The 15,519-nt window shown below is 48.2% G+C and overlaps 1 protein-coding gene across 1 annotated transcript in view; it reads right to left on the reverse strand.

Annotated features, from left to right (window-relative positions):
- Nucleotides 1-13,924, reverse strand: part of ttll12 (tubulin tyrosine ligase-like family, member 12) — a 58,267-nt gene extending 44,343 nt beyond the window's left edge. The window contains exons 1-6 of the mRNA XM_088646087.1: nucleotides 13,715-13,924; nucleotides 12,667-12,848; nucleotides 9,963-10,161; nucleotides 8,148-8,307; nucleotides 6,654-6,787; nucleotides 793-869 (exon numbers count right to left, since the gene is read on the reverse strand). Coding sequence (XP_088502213.1) covers nucleotides 793-869; nucleotides 6,654-6,787; nucleotides 8,148-8,307; nucleotides 9,963-10,161; nucleotides 12,667-12,848; nucleotides 13,715-13,831 — 869 coding nt within the window. The 5' untranslated portion in view covers nucleotides 13,832-13,924. The remainder of the gene's footprint in view (nucleotides 1-792; nucleotides 870-6,653; nucleotides 6,788-8,147; nucleotides 8,308-9,962; nucleotides 10,162-12,666; nucleotides 12,849-13,714) is intronic.
- Nucleotides 13,925-15,519: the final 1,595 nt, after the last annotated feature.

Raw genomic sequence — 15,519 nt, forward strand, 5'->3', positions numbered from 1 at the left:
CCCATCTGCATCCCATAATACCTTTCCCCTAGCCTTCCTCATTGTCATCAAAGGAACTTATGACCACGAAAGGAGAATAGTGTGGCACCCCTGGAATTCAGGGATGATGACCTCTCTCTTCTTCTTGAATTGAACCCCCTCCTTGATGTTTACACTAAAACCAGTCTCTTCCAGTCCTTTGTATATTCTGGTCGACTACCCACCAAGTTCCCTCCATCAGGGCTCTGTGATGTCTTTCTTGACATCTTCCCAGACGTTCCGGTGAGGAATGTGGGATTTCAGCTACACGTGCTTTGAGATTTAAGCAGGAATGATACAGGAGTAATACACACATATGGATAGAATAGTAAGCAATAACAAGTTAGTCAACAGTAATCAATCAGCAGAGCAGCTTCGGGGGTTGTCAATACTGATGAGGGGAACATGTCATATTAGATCTATCCAGCCCCTTCAAGAGAAACAAACTTATAATTTTGTAAATCAAATGTAGACTTGCCTCAAGCCGGGAGTATTTTATCGGTGAATTTTGTGAATCTGCTTCCTGGATTGTTGCAGGAAAGCAGGAAAAACCATCATCTGTAAGGAGAACTTGGGAGTTTGGGGGACCTTCTGTGTGGACCACCAAAATCCATGCAACTAGTTGTTATGGCAATGAAGTACTGGACTTGAACTTTCATTTTGTGCAAACTGGGATAAAAAGCAGTGTACAAAATAATAGTATTATTATACTACAGTACACTGAATTCAGACATTCAAAGCAAAAGAGTGCAAAATATGTTGAAATGAACTTACTTCAAAATCTTGTCTTCAGGGTAAACCTGGGGCTCAATCTGAGCTGGAAGGGTCTCCTTGTTTTCCCGTGAGATAGTCTGAGTCACGAAAAACAAAACACAAACATGTCACTCAGGGCATGGCTGTGGCACATGCACAGCAGACACGAAGTAAAAACCCTCTTGGGTTACAAAACCAGGCCCAGCGCCACCCTGTGCGCCATGAGGGGCGACTCCTAGTTCAACAATGGTTTCAGTTACATCTCGACACGTGTAGATATGTTGTCTCAATATCCCCTGGGCCATGCCAGTGGAAACCAAGTCAGGCTGGAGAAGCAGTGACCAGGGCTTCCCGAAACATATTCAAAAAGGGTTGTTCTCCTAAAAATCGATGAGGGTAAAGAAATTCTCAAGAGGGCCCTCCAAAACTTTCTCAAATGTAAGAAGATTTTGTTACGGACAGTGACATGAGGGCTAGTGTTCAAGAGAGGTTCAACAGAACTATTAAAACACAAAATGCTGAGATACTTTCACCAAAACAACACATTCTGGAATATAGATGTCCTGGTAGACCTTATTTACTCTTAACCATGTGTACCACAGAACTATTAAGTGACCTCTGGCTTCTGTCACACGTAACTTCCTTAAGGTCTGGAGAACAGTCTATGGTAAAAACGCTCAAACTTTTCATTTAATAAGGGCGACCACATAAGGGTGTTCAAAGTAAAGGGGGTGTTTTTGAAGGGATATGAGCCGACCTTTACAGAGGAGATTTTCATTGTCACAGAGCAGATCCCAGCTCTGAGCCTTATTACAAACTGCAAGACTATGCAGCTGCGGACATTAAGGGGTCCTTTCACACAGAAGAGCTACAGAAGAGAAACCTGAATGTTGACCATGTCTATCGTAAACAACACACTGGCTTCCGGGGGGGTGCAGTAAAAACAAACAGCTTTTGGTAAAGTGGCGTGGGTGGGACGATAAATTCAATAGTTGTAAGAGCTTCAGAGGTGAAAGAAACTCAGGGAGATGAAAACGAATTCCAACAGATTTTATGTAACACTGGCTACTAATTTATCCTCAATATCAGCTCGTGCTTCATAGACCGCTTTGCAAAGGCGATTCAGCTGGACAGGTGATGGGAAGTGGGACTGGCAGAACTGCACTAATACTAATAACAACAATAATAATAAACACATTAGTGTCCAACAGGTGGGGATCATGCGTGTTAAAAAGGACCGGAGACCCGGACATTAAAGAAAATGCAGAAAGTGGTGTATGACAATCGAGTACTGCAGGAAGATGACACACCGCCACCATACAGATATTCACACAATGAATATCAGGTTAAAGAACCAGCTTTCATGGATTTCTTTTGTCTGGACCTTTGAACTTTTGAAAAAGTTATTTTATAAAACTGCTCCTGAAGAACCTGCAAACATCACCTGGTGTTGCAGCCAACGGCAACCTCTTTACTACAAGTCCCTTGTGAAAGTTCCCCACATTCAGTGCACAGAAGGCTCCGACGGCCAGTTACTGCCGCCTCAGAAACGGAATTTGATTGTTGTTGATGATTTGACGGACTCTGCGTGTGAAAACAATGAGATAGAAAGGGGCCCCACTTTTTTCCCCACGATGTGGCCTACGTATTCAAAAATCCCACTCAGTCTGTCGCCATGTTGTCACGTGTTCAGTGCAGCCTGGCTCTCTTACAGCTCCTGATGAAAGCTGGATCCCGCCAGCAGAAAGCTCTTCTCTGTGGGGCCTCCGACCTTGGTCAGACAATCACGGAAACTGCATTGAACACCTTCAAAAGGAAACACACCTCCAACTGCTAAACAGTCTGGGGCCCTGAAGAGAAAGCATAAGCTTTATGAAGACTCTGGGGCAAAAGGGTGTTTCTCTTAAAAGAAAGAGACTCTTATTTAACCAGTCCGGTGTTTTTATTGGGACATTATCGGGCGCTGCCGTGCCGTTCGGCGATTAGGGGAACCGAGAAACCGCTCGGTCGGCTCCGAGAGCGGCCTGCCAACGAGAGTGCTGTGAGAAAAATGCCGACCCGTAGGCTGGATGAGGAAATGAGCGACATTCTTTAACACCAGCATCTGTCCGAATAGGAAGAAGTGAAATTGTGTAGTCAAGTGTTACAGAGGTATTTGACCCTAGTACGCCGGGAGGCTCCAGAAAAAGGGACTGTAATCCTTGTTCTGCCTGCTTGTAAAACTTGCCTGCTCGTCGCCTTGACCGCAGTCGACTGTGGGCATGTTTAAGACAGTGCATCTCAAGAGGTTCAGGAAAATGCTGAGATACTGTTAAAAACTATAGCGCACAGCGAGCCATTAATTGTCCAGAATTAAAAAGGAGAAATTGTGGACAAAAGTTCACCTGTTGAGGGGTCTCGCATGATTGGTCTGGTCAGCGCACTCACACAGCAGCAGTCTGTGTCGCCAGTAAAAAGCCCAAAGACAGGGTTACATTCATGGAGGCTGTGGCCAAAATGAACACTCCTGGGACTTTACTCACCAGCACTGGTAATGGAGAGCTACTGGGAAAACTCAAGGCAGTGCCCGGAGGATATACAGTGTCTGTTAAAACTTTAAAACCCGCAGCTCATCTGGCAGCTGCTACCCAAAAAACAGTGTTTCCGAGACCCTCCTGGCTCTCTTTGGAATATATTTTAGGTTTTTATTTCTGAACAGATGTGTATAACCACTGCATTGTTAATAATGCTTTTCTCAAGAAATGAATTGTGTTTAAAAGCGTGTTAAAAATGTGTTGAATGTAATAAAATGTAAAAAGATTGCCACGTATTATTATATGCTTTCAAGTATTTTTCAAATAATCACACAGATAGCAAAAATAAGATTATTTTCGAATGGTTTAAAAGGGTAAGGGTACAAAGTAAACCAAGTGTACCCCCTGGCCAGGTCTTCACAGTCCACCGAAGGGGTTTGTTCTGCTTCAAGCACTTACCGGCTGTTTGCACCAGGCAAAAATATTCACAGACACTGGTATCATTTTTGTATTTCTGCAAAAGATGCAGTCTTGTTGCTTGAAGTTGGCTTTGCAGCCAGAATATAAATGCAGGACCTGTCTTTGGTCAGTAGGACAAAGGGCATGTATGAGGTAAACTGGCTATGTACCCAGAACATAAGGAAGGGACTAACTTTTATCTAGTCTGCAACTTAGATATGATTAATAACCATATATGGATGTGCTTTAGTCTTAACTGAATCAAAAATTGTTTCAAATCAAAATTGAAAAACCTTGGGGTTATATTCGATTCTGGCTTAACATTCGACCCACATGTACAGCATACTGTCAAAACATCTTTTTTTCACCTTAGAAATATCGCAAGACTACGCCCTATGCTATCATTAACTGTGGCTGAAAAGCTGATCAACATATTTGTATTCTCTCGAATTGACTACTGCAATGCTCTACTCGCTGGGGTATCTAAATCTACTCTGAACAAACTGCAGTATGTCCAAAATTCAGCAGCCAGAATCCTGACCAGGTCTAGTGCAAGTGTTCACATTACTCCTATCCTGGAGTCCTTGCACTGGCTTCCGGTCAAATTCCACGTAGACTTTAAAATCCTCATGCTCACCTATAAGGCTCTACATGGCTTAGCACCTCAATACCTGTCTGAACTATTATCGCCCAACTCCCCACCTCGCAACCTCCGCTCTTCAAATTCTGCCCTCCTGTTATGCCCCCAAGCTCTGGAACTCTTTGCCAAAGGATATCAGAGAGTCACCTTCTCTAAACTCCTTCAAATCCAGACTCAAAACCTTCTTCAGAAAAACCTTTATTTAACTGGTTCCATTCTTCACCCCTCTGCTCTTCTTAGTACCACCTTCCACGGTCTCCTCTATTGTTATTGTTGTAATTGTAATTGTGTCTTATCTTGTGAATTCTTCTTATTTATTGTTATTGTCATCCTGTAAAGCGCTTAAAGAAGCCACCTTTAAAGGAGCTATATAAAATAAAATTTATTATTTTTATCATTATTAACATCGGTTCAGGATATGTCATTGTCACTTGTTTGTTTCATGGTATAAAAGACTAACTCATGTAACTGTTTGAGGAGTCCGGGTCCTAAACGCCGGTCTCCCATATGCATATGTAACAAAGAGACTTCTCCAACACAGATACCTCTCTGTCATTTGTACGGCACCACCATCCGCGTACAAAGCCAAAAAGTTAGTGTTGTAATGTTCAAAATTGAAGGGGTTTCGAGTGTAGCTCCCTCTGAATGCTGTGTTGTCAACAAAACCCCAGATCGTAACTTTGGGCAGCGGAGCGAGAAACGGGTTGTTTTCCTGGTTTCACACACGGCTCCCTGCAGGCAGGCTGGAGAGATTCATCTGTAGGCGGTCCAGGGGTACTTGGCGTTGGCCGCCAACAGCGCTCCAGCACGTCCCAGCCTGACTCCCGGAGTCACCCGGACTCTTTTAACAAACAAAGATGCTGAGGGTATGTTCAGCTTGTGGTCTCTGGCACTCCTCACCAACGAGGAAGCGTCTCTGTTGTGTGTAGGCTTTCATATGGTTTCATATGGCGCCCTTTCCAGAATCCTAGGTTGGGGCCCATCCAAAGCTGTGGACTCATGTTGTCCCACAGTGTCTTTGCAAACAGACCAGTAGAATACTGCGCCTTCAGGGTCTCTTCACTGTAGTGGAGAACAGGCTCTATATAGGCCTTGTAAGGGGAGTAGTTATTGCTCTGGCCAGACCTTCTGCCACAGTGATGTCAACCTGACAGACAAGGGTGGCAAGGGGTTAATTCTCCAGGCCCACACGGGCTGCTGTCTCAGTGTCTCCACCGTCTGCCTCCATTATTTTACAGGTCAAATAGAGCAGCGCGCTGTTAAATCTAAATAATCTTCCCCTTTTGTTTGTTATGAAAAATCCAAAGGAGCATTAGGGCCACGAGGCTGAACCTCTATGTAGAGGTTCTCCATCTCCGACTCCGTGCATGCCGCAGGTCCGCAGCGTTTGAAATAAGTGTCGTCGGCTTCAACGAGACGCGGTTCTCCTCTCGGTCGCCCTGTCTCTTTTACGGGAGGTCTGGCCTTGTTGGCCCCTCGTGCTGAAATGCTGAGGTCCGTCTTTTTGCCTTGCCTTCCGGAGGCGGTGGTGTCACTTTAGGCATTTCGCCATGTCTATGGCGATGTCACGTGCAGCTTGGCCATTTCAAATCTCCGTTTCAGAAAAGGCCAGGCTTTCCTAAACAGGGCTCTAACTGGACCCCCTATACCCAGGCCGTATTGGACCGGATTCCTCGAAAATCTGGGCAATACGTATCCTGCTCGGTTCTGGCAGCAGTTTGTGTACAAAGAAGGAGCTCTGCAGCTCTCAATGACCGTCTCCTTTTAAATTTCTGCTGATGTCACAGGCCGGAACTGCAGCTTGATGGTTACCTTACCAAACGCGGATGGCACGTGCTCACAAGGATCCATCTCTTGTTCAGCAGCGATGGTGTTAATAATAAGGTGTTGAAATGATCGACGCTCACTGGTTGAGTAACGGGGCTGGTTGCAGCGGACAGGGTGAGAGTCACCCCGACAGCAGGACGGACAGGGGTCGCCTTCCCGAGCATGAGCTTGCCTTCACATTCACCAAGACCGCTGCAGGCTTCGGAGCGCCACTGCGTTCCCATCAACAGTCAACTGATAACTTTGACAAGTGACGGATAGCCAACAACTGCTCTGCCTAGATGCCAAATAAAAAGACGATGCGAGAAGGCTGTGCTGAAATCGTTCCAAGTTCCACATTGCAGTAGCCCATCCTTTCATACCTCTCTCTACTGACGGGGACAGCAGGTGGGTAAACGAATACGGCACATCCAGGTGCGAACCCGCCCCACACTGGCCCATACCTCATAGTAGAGATCAGGAAACTCGGGTGTGGAAGAGCTGATGCTCCGCAGGTCTGCGGGTTCCCATGGCAGCAGTCGGCACTTCCTGATGACCGGGTCGGTCTCTCCGTAGGCGTAGTCGCGAGTCACTTCATCTGCGAGCGAGACCAGCGAGTTATAATTTCATTGCCTCTGAATGCTAGGACAGATTTACGTAGACTGATCTCAGAAATAAACATGGAACGAGGAAAGGTACCAAGACGACCCAGGACAGCTGCCTGGAAGCGCTAAGAGGCAGTGTTGTGAGGAATCTGTGCATCATAATTTATTGAGAGAGATGGGCTTGTGAATCCATCCATTGTAAAGATTAACTAAGTGGTTATGGGCATTCCCTGCACACCATCATCTCTTGCCAAAAAAAACAGTCTTGACAAGAAATATTTCATGGAGTGTAGAGATTAAAATGAATTTACAGCTTTTTCCTCTTTAGTTTTAAGTGCTGTCAAATGGCTTAGAACATGTACTGCCCTTTCACACAAACCTCATCTTTCAATGGAACAAGCCCATGTGCAGTAAGTATTCGCAATACATGCTAGTCAAAGAAAAGCACTCTGAATAGTATAGAGATGCCTGCAGGCTGTGGCAGCTTAAGAATAATGGGGCAGTTTGAAACAGGACACAAATACAGTGATATTGTGTCAGACACTAGAAATAAAATGCAATTCTTATTTCAAATTTGTCAAATTTGTGCACTTCCTAAACACTTCTTCTTGACTGGAGAAGGCTCCCAGAGCTGGGATCTGTTAGTGCACAGAGTATCTGTGCTCCAGGGGGAGTCTGGTGCAGCAATCAGGGGGCTGCTTTGGCACCAGCACGTGGGCACTTCCTGAGACCCAATAACAGGGGGTCAAAGGTCACACAAGGCATCAGCTCTGGAATAACTCTACAGCCACTCTGCAATGCACCATCTAAAACAGGCGAGTTATGCCAAAGTGCTGATACAGTGACATTATTTTGTTGCATATTTCAGTGCATGTGACCGAGTGGGAGCTCCTTCGCTGGCTCAGCCACTTGGATGCTCTCTTATATTTGTGGTAACATTTGACCTGAATGAGGCTGAAAACGCTGTCATAACTCCTTCATTAACACCAAACATGATGATATAAAAGGAACGATTATCATAGTCATTTGTGCAAAGGACATTACAGGCATGGAATTACTTTCTGTGCAGCCAAAACCTTTAAGAAGGACTCCAGGCAGAGGGAAGTCCAGATGAAAATGATGGAAGACTTCGGAGAGCCAAAAATGATTTTCTGCAGATGCAAGGGTGCGATACTCCTGGTGTATTTATGCAAAATGGTATTTTGCTATATGGCTTTTATGCCTGTTGTTTTATTAGTAGTGTGTTTTATTTAGTTTATTAGTTTTATTTTATCATGTAGTGAGGGCTGCCTCAGCTCCTGAAGGGCCCTGACACTCCCCTGTCTGTGGCACTGCGACAGGGTCTGATCGTACCTCCATTGTCCAGGTCCTGCAGTGGCCACAGCACGGTGTAGGCCACCTGCTCGGGCATGTGGAAGAAGGGGGCCATGCAGCAGGTGGGCTCGTCAGAGTGCTGCACCTGGGAGCCGAACTCGTCAACGATGTACCACACGGGCACTTTCTCCTCAGCAGTCTGCAGAAGAGCCAGGAGGACACGAGCTTTTGATGTGCTTTTGGACAAAAATATTCCCACTGAGGACTACTCCACAAGTGGGCTCCTCAACAACAGCACTGACAAAATGTAATCAAGGCCATGTGATGCTGACACTTGGCTCCTGCTGCTGGGTGCTGGTTTGAGGTGAAGCACAGCAAGTAATTTCCAACCTCATCTGAGAAACAATGCAAGGGGAAAGAGGACAGAGAGAGTCCCCGCACAACACAGTAACACAAGGGGAAAGAGGACAGAGAGAGTCCCCGCACAACACAGTAACACAAGGGGAAAGAGGACAGAGAGAGTCCCCGCACAACACAGTAACACAAGGGGAAACAGCACAGAGAGAATCCCAGCAAAACACAGTAACACAAGGGGAAACAGCACAGAGAGAGCCCACACAACACAGTAACACAAGGGGAAACAGCACAGAGAGAGTCCCCGCACAACACAGTAACACAAGAGGAAACAGCACAGAGAGAGCCCACACAACACAGTAACACAAGGTTAGGAAGACATTTAGCATTTACCTTTAAGTGCACAAGATAGTAACTATTTGTCTTTGCTAACCTGCCTTTTCTACCTAGTAACAGTATGACCTTTGATGCTAATGATATTACCAAAGAATGTCTAGCTCAATTTCACGCCTTCTATTTATACACTTCCTTTTGTCTATAGAAAAGGTAAATATGCTTCTTAAGAATAAGGTGGTCAATTACAAAGAAGTGTTTGCAGAGAAAACAACTCCTAATATTGAAATTTAAAATGAGCTAATCTGCGGAATAAAACCCATTACCTTCGTCATCATCAAGCGGCTGCTCACAGATCTGTATGACTGTATCCTCTCTATGCACATGAATAAAGGACTCTGCTGAACCCCACCTAACCTGAGCGAAGAGTTTTCTTCGACACAGGACAGAGAGAGTCCCCACACAACGCAGTAACGCAAGGGGAAACAGCAAAAACAGAGCCCCCGCACAACACAGTAAGACAAGGGGAAACAACACAAAGAGAGTCCCCGCACAACACGGTAACACAAGGGGAAACAGGACAGAGAGAGTCCTCACACAACACAGTAATGCAAGGGGAAACAGCACAGAGAGATCCATCACAACACAGTAACGCAAGGGGAAACGGGACGGAGAGAGCCCACACACAACACAGCAGCGCAAAGGGAAACAAAAAACTGTGAGAAGAGACTTTCACAGGTTTATCTGCAATCTAAATTCAACACATTGACCGTTAAAGAGAAACAACAGACCAACACTGCACCGGCCCCAACCTGCCTCACTCAGCCGAAAGCATGTGAGCAGTGTAACACTGCTGGCCCAGTGAGCTGAGCCACATGGTTCCCCCTGCTGGCTGTCCCTGGTTCTGCACAAATCACTGCCCCTTCTGTCCACACAGACAGTACCAGGTAAATCAACGACTGAGCTGTTTTGCTTTTGCTGCCACATATTCAAATTGAACAAAACTCCACCCCCCCCACACACACACATTTAAAGGAGAAAGTCCCATTATTTCTCCTTAGAGAAATATTATAGAAAGTACAGAATCTATCCAAACACGTACACTCAGGGAAAAGTGCAAGGAACTTAACCCAAGGAGATTTACCCAGGAGAAGAGGGAGAAGTTACCCCTTGAGACAGCTGGTAGGTCTGGTTGAACTTCCACATGTCCGCCAGCACCTGCTCCACCACGCCCTCGTCGGGAAACTCTCCGTGGAAGTCGATGTGCATGAGGCTGGCCATGCGCTGCAGCAGCCCCGGAACCTGCAGCAGCTGCTCCCTGGCGCCCTGCACCCGGAACGTCCAGGCGTGGTCCACCAGGAAGACGCTGAGGAGCACAGGAGAGTCACACACCGCGCACAACCGACGGGCAGGGGTCGGACACAGAGGTCGGAGGGCTCTGTCCCAGACAGAAACACACGGCTGGTGCTTCCGATGAAGAGAAGAAGGATGACCCCCCTGACCAAACTTTTTTCAAAAGCATGTCTTACTGGTTAATACAGCTGCAAAGCAGGAAATCAGCTAGCTGACTGGGCTGGCAAAGGTGTTATTAACATTATGGGGAATTTCATATCAGAAACAAAAACAAATAAAAAATAAAAAAGATTGCAACAAACACACCTGGAAGCACGTGTAAGTGGTTATTACAGAATGGGATTTTCCTGCTGTCTGACACGTAATGCTGGGACAGGTGGCCCCCTGGTGGTGTTGTGTGGAGGTGTCAAAATGTAGAGGTGACTCTACTGGCCAGAGTGCAACACACCTTCTGAAGAGTATACGGGGAAACGGGCACTGCCTCCAGTACGCATGTATATAGATATTTGGCCAACTCTTTTATCCAAAGCAATATAGATCTGCAACCATTTATACAGCTGAGGACTTTACCAGGACAATGCAGGTGAAGGACATTCCTCAGGTGTACAAAAGCAGTGGCTCACCTAGAACTTGAACCCGCAACCTCTCTGTCCAGAGCCCTGACAACTGCTTCACACTGCTGGCTTAAACATGAAAATAATACGGGAATACCAGTGTTTTACCTATACCATGCACCCGATTATAAAAGGGACAGACTGGGTGAACAACACATGGAAAATAATTTGTCCTGGATGTTCTTGTAAAGGCAAAGCATATGTGCAGAAACACAATATTCTGAAAAGAGAAATCTTATAGTAATACTGCACCACTGTTACACGGCCAAGAACTGCATTTGTATTGTTTTCACAGGAACCAGAAATCACGGTAACAAAGAATAAAACAAAGCTAGCAGAGAGAAGTCAGATTCCCTACATGGACCTCTCAACCTGTCTGCCATCTGCTGCACTCCTGTCACTCCAGTTCTCCCTGGTGTTTCATGATCTTATTACCTACTAACCCTGAAACTGTGGTTCCTGTCTTTCCTGAGATCTTCATTCAGGCTTGACTTTCGACCTACATGTGCAACATACTGTCACAACATCCTTCTTTCCCCTCAGAAATACCACCAGACTACATCCTATGTTATTGCTAACTGCTGCTGAAAAGCTGAACAACACATTTGTCTTCTGAATTGACTACTGTAACGCTCTACTTGCAGGGGTTTCTAAATCCACATTGAACAAACCCCAGTATGTCCAGTACGGCAGCCAGAATCCTGACCAGGTCTAGTGCAAGTGATCACATTACTCCTATCCTGGAGTCCTTGCACTGGCTTCCTGTCAAATTCCATGTGGACTTTAAAATCCTCATGCTCACCTATAAGGCTCTGCATGGCTTGGCACCTTGTCTGAGCTACTATCGCCCTACTCCCTACCTTGCAACGTCCTTCCCACACACACGTATAAACCCAAGTAGTACTGAGCTTTGATTTGTTTGACATTCGGTAAAGAAGGCCCAGTCGCACTCAGTGGGGTTGTTATTCACTCTTCGATCAAGTCATGGACAAGTCAAGGGTGCTTTAACCCTTCTGAGGCACACCGACAGTTTTGAGCTACCGTCGCGACCTCAGACAGATGATATCTGGCATCAGTTAAGAGCTCCTCCTTGGAGAACCTACTCCTTGGAGTAGCAGGAGACCCTAGTGTTCCTTTGCTGTCACCATTCACTGGCACAAATTACACTGCGCCAAAGAGTCAGAACAGCAGCTCTCTGCCAGCAACGTGATTAACACACTCCGCTGACCCTGAGGGACGTACCCGCCACCCCGCCACCCCTCCGGCCCTGTGAGATATACCTGCCACCCCACTGAGCCTGTGAGATGTACCTGCCACCCCACTGAGCCTGTGAGATGTACCTGCCACCCCACTGAGCCTGTGAGATGTACCTGCGACCTCGTTGAGCCTGTGAGATGTACCTGCGACCTCGTTGAGCCTGTGAGATGTACCTGCGACCTCGTTGAGCCTGTGAGATGTACCTGCCACCCCGTTGAGCCTGTGAGATGTACCTGCCACCCCACTGAGCCTGTGAGATGTACCTGCCACCCCACTGAGCCTGTGAGATGTACCTGCGACCTCGTTGAGCCTGTGAGATGTACCTGCGACCTCGTTGAGCCTGTGAGATGTACCTGCGACCTCGTTGAGCCTGTGAGATGTACCTGCGACCTCGTTGAGCCTGTGAGATGTACCTGCGACCTCGTTGAGCCTGTGAGATGTACCTGTGACCCCGCTGAGCCTGTGAGATGTACCTGTGACCCCGCTGAGCCTGTAGAATGTACCTGTGACCCTGCTGACCCAGTGAGATGTACCTGCGACCCCGCTGACCCAGTGAGATGTACCTGCGACCCCGCTGACCCAGTGAGATGTACCTGCGACCCCGCTGACCCAGTGAGATGTACCTGCGGCTGCTGTTTGACCCTCACCTGTTGGGGTCAGCGGCCTGCAAGCCACTCTCACTCGTCACAATGACTTTAGACACCAGCTGCACTCCTGGATTAGGCTTCTTCTTTCCCTCCTCCCGAGCCTCTTCATCCTCCTCCTCGTCCTCGTCACCTTCCACCTGCTCCACCTGCATGATCCCAAACACCTGCCCAGCATCAAACACCTGTGCGGGTAAGAGCAAAGCCTGCTTTAGGACACCAGCTGACCTGTCCAGCGACACAAAAATCAAGCCACACATCTCCTGGGGCCTGTGTGGACTACAGAAGTAACAACTCTGAACCTAACCCTAACCCTGACAGGTTCCATTTCTTTGTCTATTACTAGCAACAAAATTGAATACAATTTCCAAAGTGATATATTAAGGTAAAATCATTACCATCTAATCTTCAAGATCTTGCATTAATAGATCCAATCACAAGACGTTAACTGGACTGCACAATGACATCAGCTGCACAGTGTGAGGTGTAACTGAGAGCCTGTGACCGTGCACTGGGGAATTTGAACAGCGATTTTAAAAATACAGTGTGTACTGTGGGCCTCATAAGAGCACTACACTGGTCGAAAAGTAGACCATTCAGCCTGTCCAGCTCATCTGAGGTCTCGGTAGTTAACGACCAGCATCTCATCCGGACCTTTCATGAAAGGAGAACTTCAGCAATCTGGCTGGGCTGCCTCTTTCAGACTCCCCCCAGCACTCATTCCCTCTTCCCAGCTCAGCTAACACGCTGAGTGTCATCCACCGAAGGGGCACGTTCACCTGTACAGGAAATCTGCGACCAGTGCCGTCCTAACTCCTGCGCTGACCGACGGTTTTCAGGCAAGGTAATGCGACAGCACTCTTGAATGTTACTTTGCAAGAGTTTTGGAAAATGGCCTGCGTGTCACTCAAGCCTAACGTCTTGTCCGGTAGAGCGCAGCACTGTATTGGTCGGGTTGAGACTCTAAAAACATATTTATGACCGTGAGTGTCCGTGCTAGCAGAGAGGGAGCAAGACGTCGCTGGCAGGCATGTCCCAAATCCACACGCACCTCGTTGGTAAGTTTGTAATGCAGGCTCCTCCAGTACACCGGCGGTATTCGCGAAGCTTTGAGCGCAGCGCCGTGCAGGCTCAGGAAGAGCTCGTACGCGTCCCCTTCCTCACTCATCCCTGCTGAAATGCCTGTGTGCCCGCCTGAACAACAACCCCCACCTCTCTCACACGCGTCTCCCTGTCCGGCGGAGAGCACCGCGCAGCAGCCTGGGAAAGGCCCTTAAAGGGAAGGCGCAGTTAAAGGAAAGGTTTAGCCGATTAAAACAAACAGCGCTCCTTTGCTGTTGCATGTCCTTATATACTGATTTTTGCTGTATTCCGACCAGCATGAAAGAACACGTTAAATTTTCAATCCTGCTAAATCATTTTCAGACTTTTGCTTCTCCCTCATACCTAGCGCAATTTCTCAGAAAAAAAAATGAAAGGGAATCTTAATGCTCTGTTGTGACAGGCTGTCGAAGCCCCTGTCCTCACACCAGAGGTCAAGTTCAGGGAGGATTCCTCTTCAACCGCAGCAGCCAGCAGTTACTGCAGAGATGATGATCCACAGACTATTAAAAAAGTATTCACACACGCTGTTCTGCATGGTAACAAAATTATTTCTAAGTTGTTGTAGCAACCCACTCCTCCTGGACCTGGACTGTCGGCATGGCCTCTCCCTTCCTGCCCTTTCCCTCTAGAAACCTGGGGAGAGATCCCTGCTCTGTCCCGTTCCCCTGCTCCGAGTCCGGAGGTGCCTGCGGAGAGGCCCCCTATGTGTAAGGACCCCCCCAGAGCTCAATAGTCCCAGAGCCTGCTGATAAACGCAGGGCCTCCCTCGAAGCTGCATGCCAGCATCCCACTGCCTGCTCCTCTCCTCCCCAGACCAGACCTCAGCTCCTCTCTCCCCAGACCAGACCTCAGCTCCTCTCCTCCCCAGACCAGACCTCAGCTCCTCTCTCCCCAGACCAGACCTCAGCTCCTCTCCTCCCCAGACCAGACCCCAGCTCCTCTCTCCCCAGACCAGACCTCAGCTCCTCTCCTCCCCAGACCAGACCTCAGCTCCTCTCCTCCCCAGACCAGACCTCAGCTCCTCTCTCCCCAGACCAGACCTCAGCTCCTCTCCTCCCCAGACCAGACCTCAGCTCCTCTCCTCCCCAGACCAGACCTCAGCTCCTCTATCCCCAGACCAGACCTCACCTCGTCTCTCCCCAGACCAGACCTCAGCTCCTCTCCTCCCCAGACCAGACCTCACCTCCTCTCCTCCCCAGACCAGACCTCAGCTCCTCTCCTCCCCAGACCAGACCTCAGCTCCTCTATCCCCAGACCAGACCTCAGCTCCTCTCTCCCCAGACCAGACCTCAGCTCCTCTCCTCCCCAGACCAGACCTCACCTCCTCTCCTCCCCAGACCAGACCTCAGCTCCTCTATCCCCAGACCAGACCTCAGCTCCTCTCCTCCCCAGACCAGACCTCAGCTCCTCTCTCCCCAGACCAGACCTCAGCTCCTCTATCCCCAGACCAGACCTCAGCTCCTCTCCTCCCCAGACCAGACCTCAGCTCCTCTATCCCCAGACCAGACCTCACCTCGTCTCTCCCCAGACCAGACCTCAGCTCCTCTCCTCCCCAGACCAGACCTCACCTCCTCTCCTCCCCAGACCAGACCTCAGCTCCTCTCCTCCCCAGACCAGACCTCAGCTCCTCTATCCCCAGACCAGACCTCAGCTCCTCTCCTCCCCAGACCAGACCTCACCTCCTCTCCTCCCCAGACCAGACCTCAGCTCCTCTATCCCCAGACCAGACCTCAGCTCCTCTCCTCCCCAGAC

Source organism: Lepisosteus platostomus, chromosome 9 (genome assembly GCF_059453375.1).
Source record: "Lepisosteus platostomus isolate fLepPlt1 chromosome 9, fLepPlt1.hap1, whole genome shotgun sequence".
NCBI classification, from domain to species: Eukaryota; Metazoa; Chordata; class Actinopteri; order Semionotiformes; family Lepisosteidae; genus Lepisosteus; species Lepisosteus platostomus.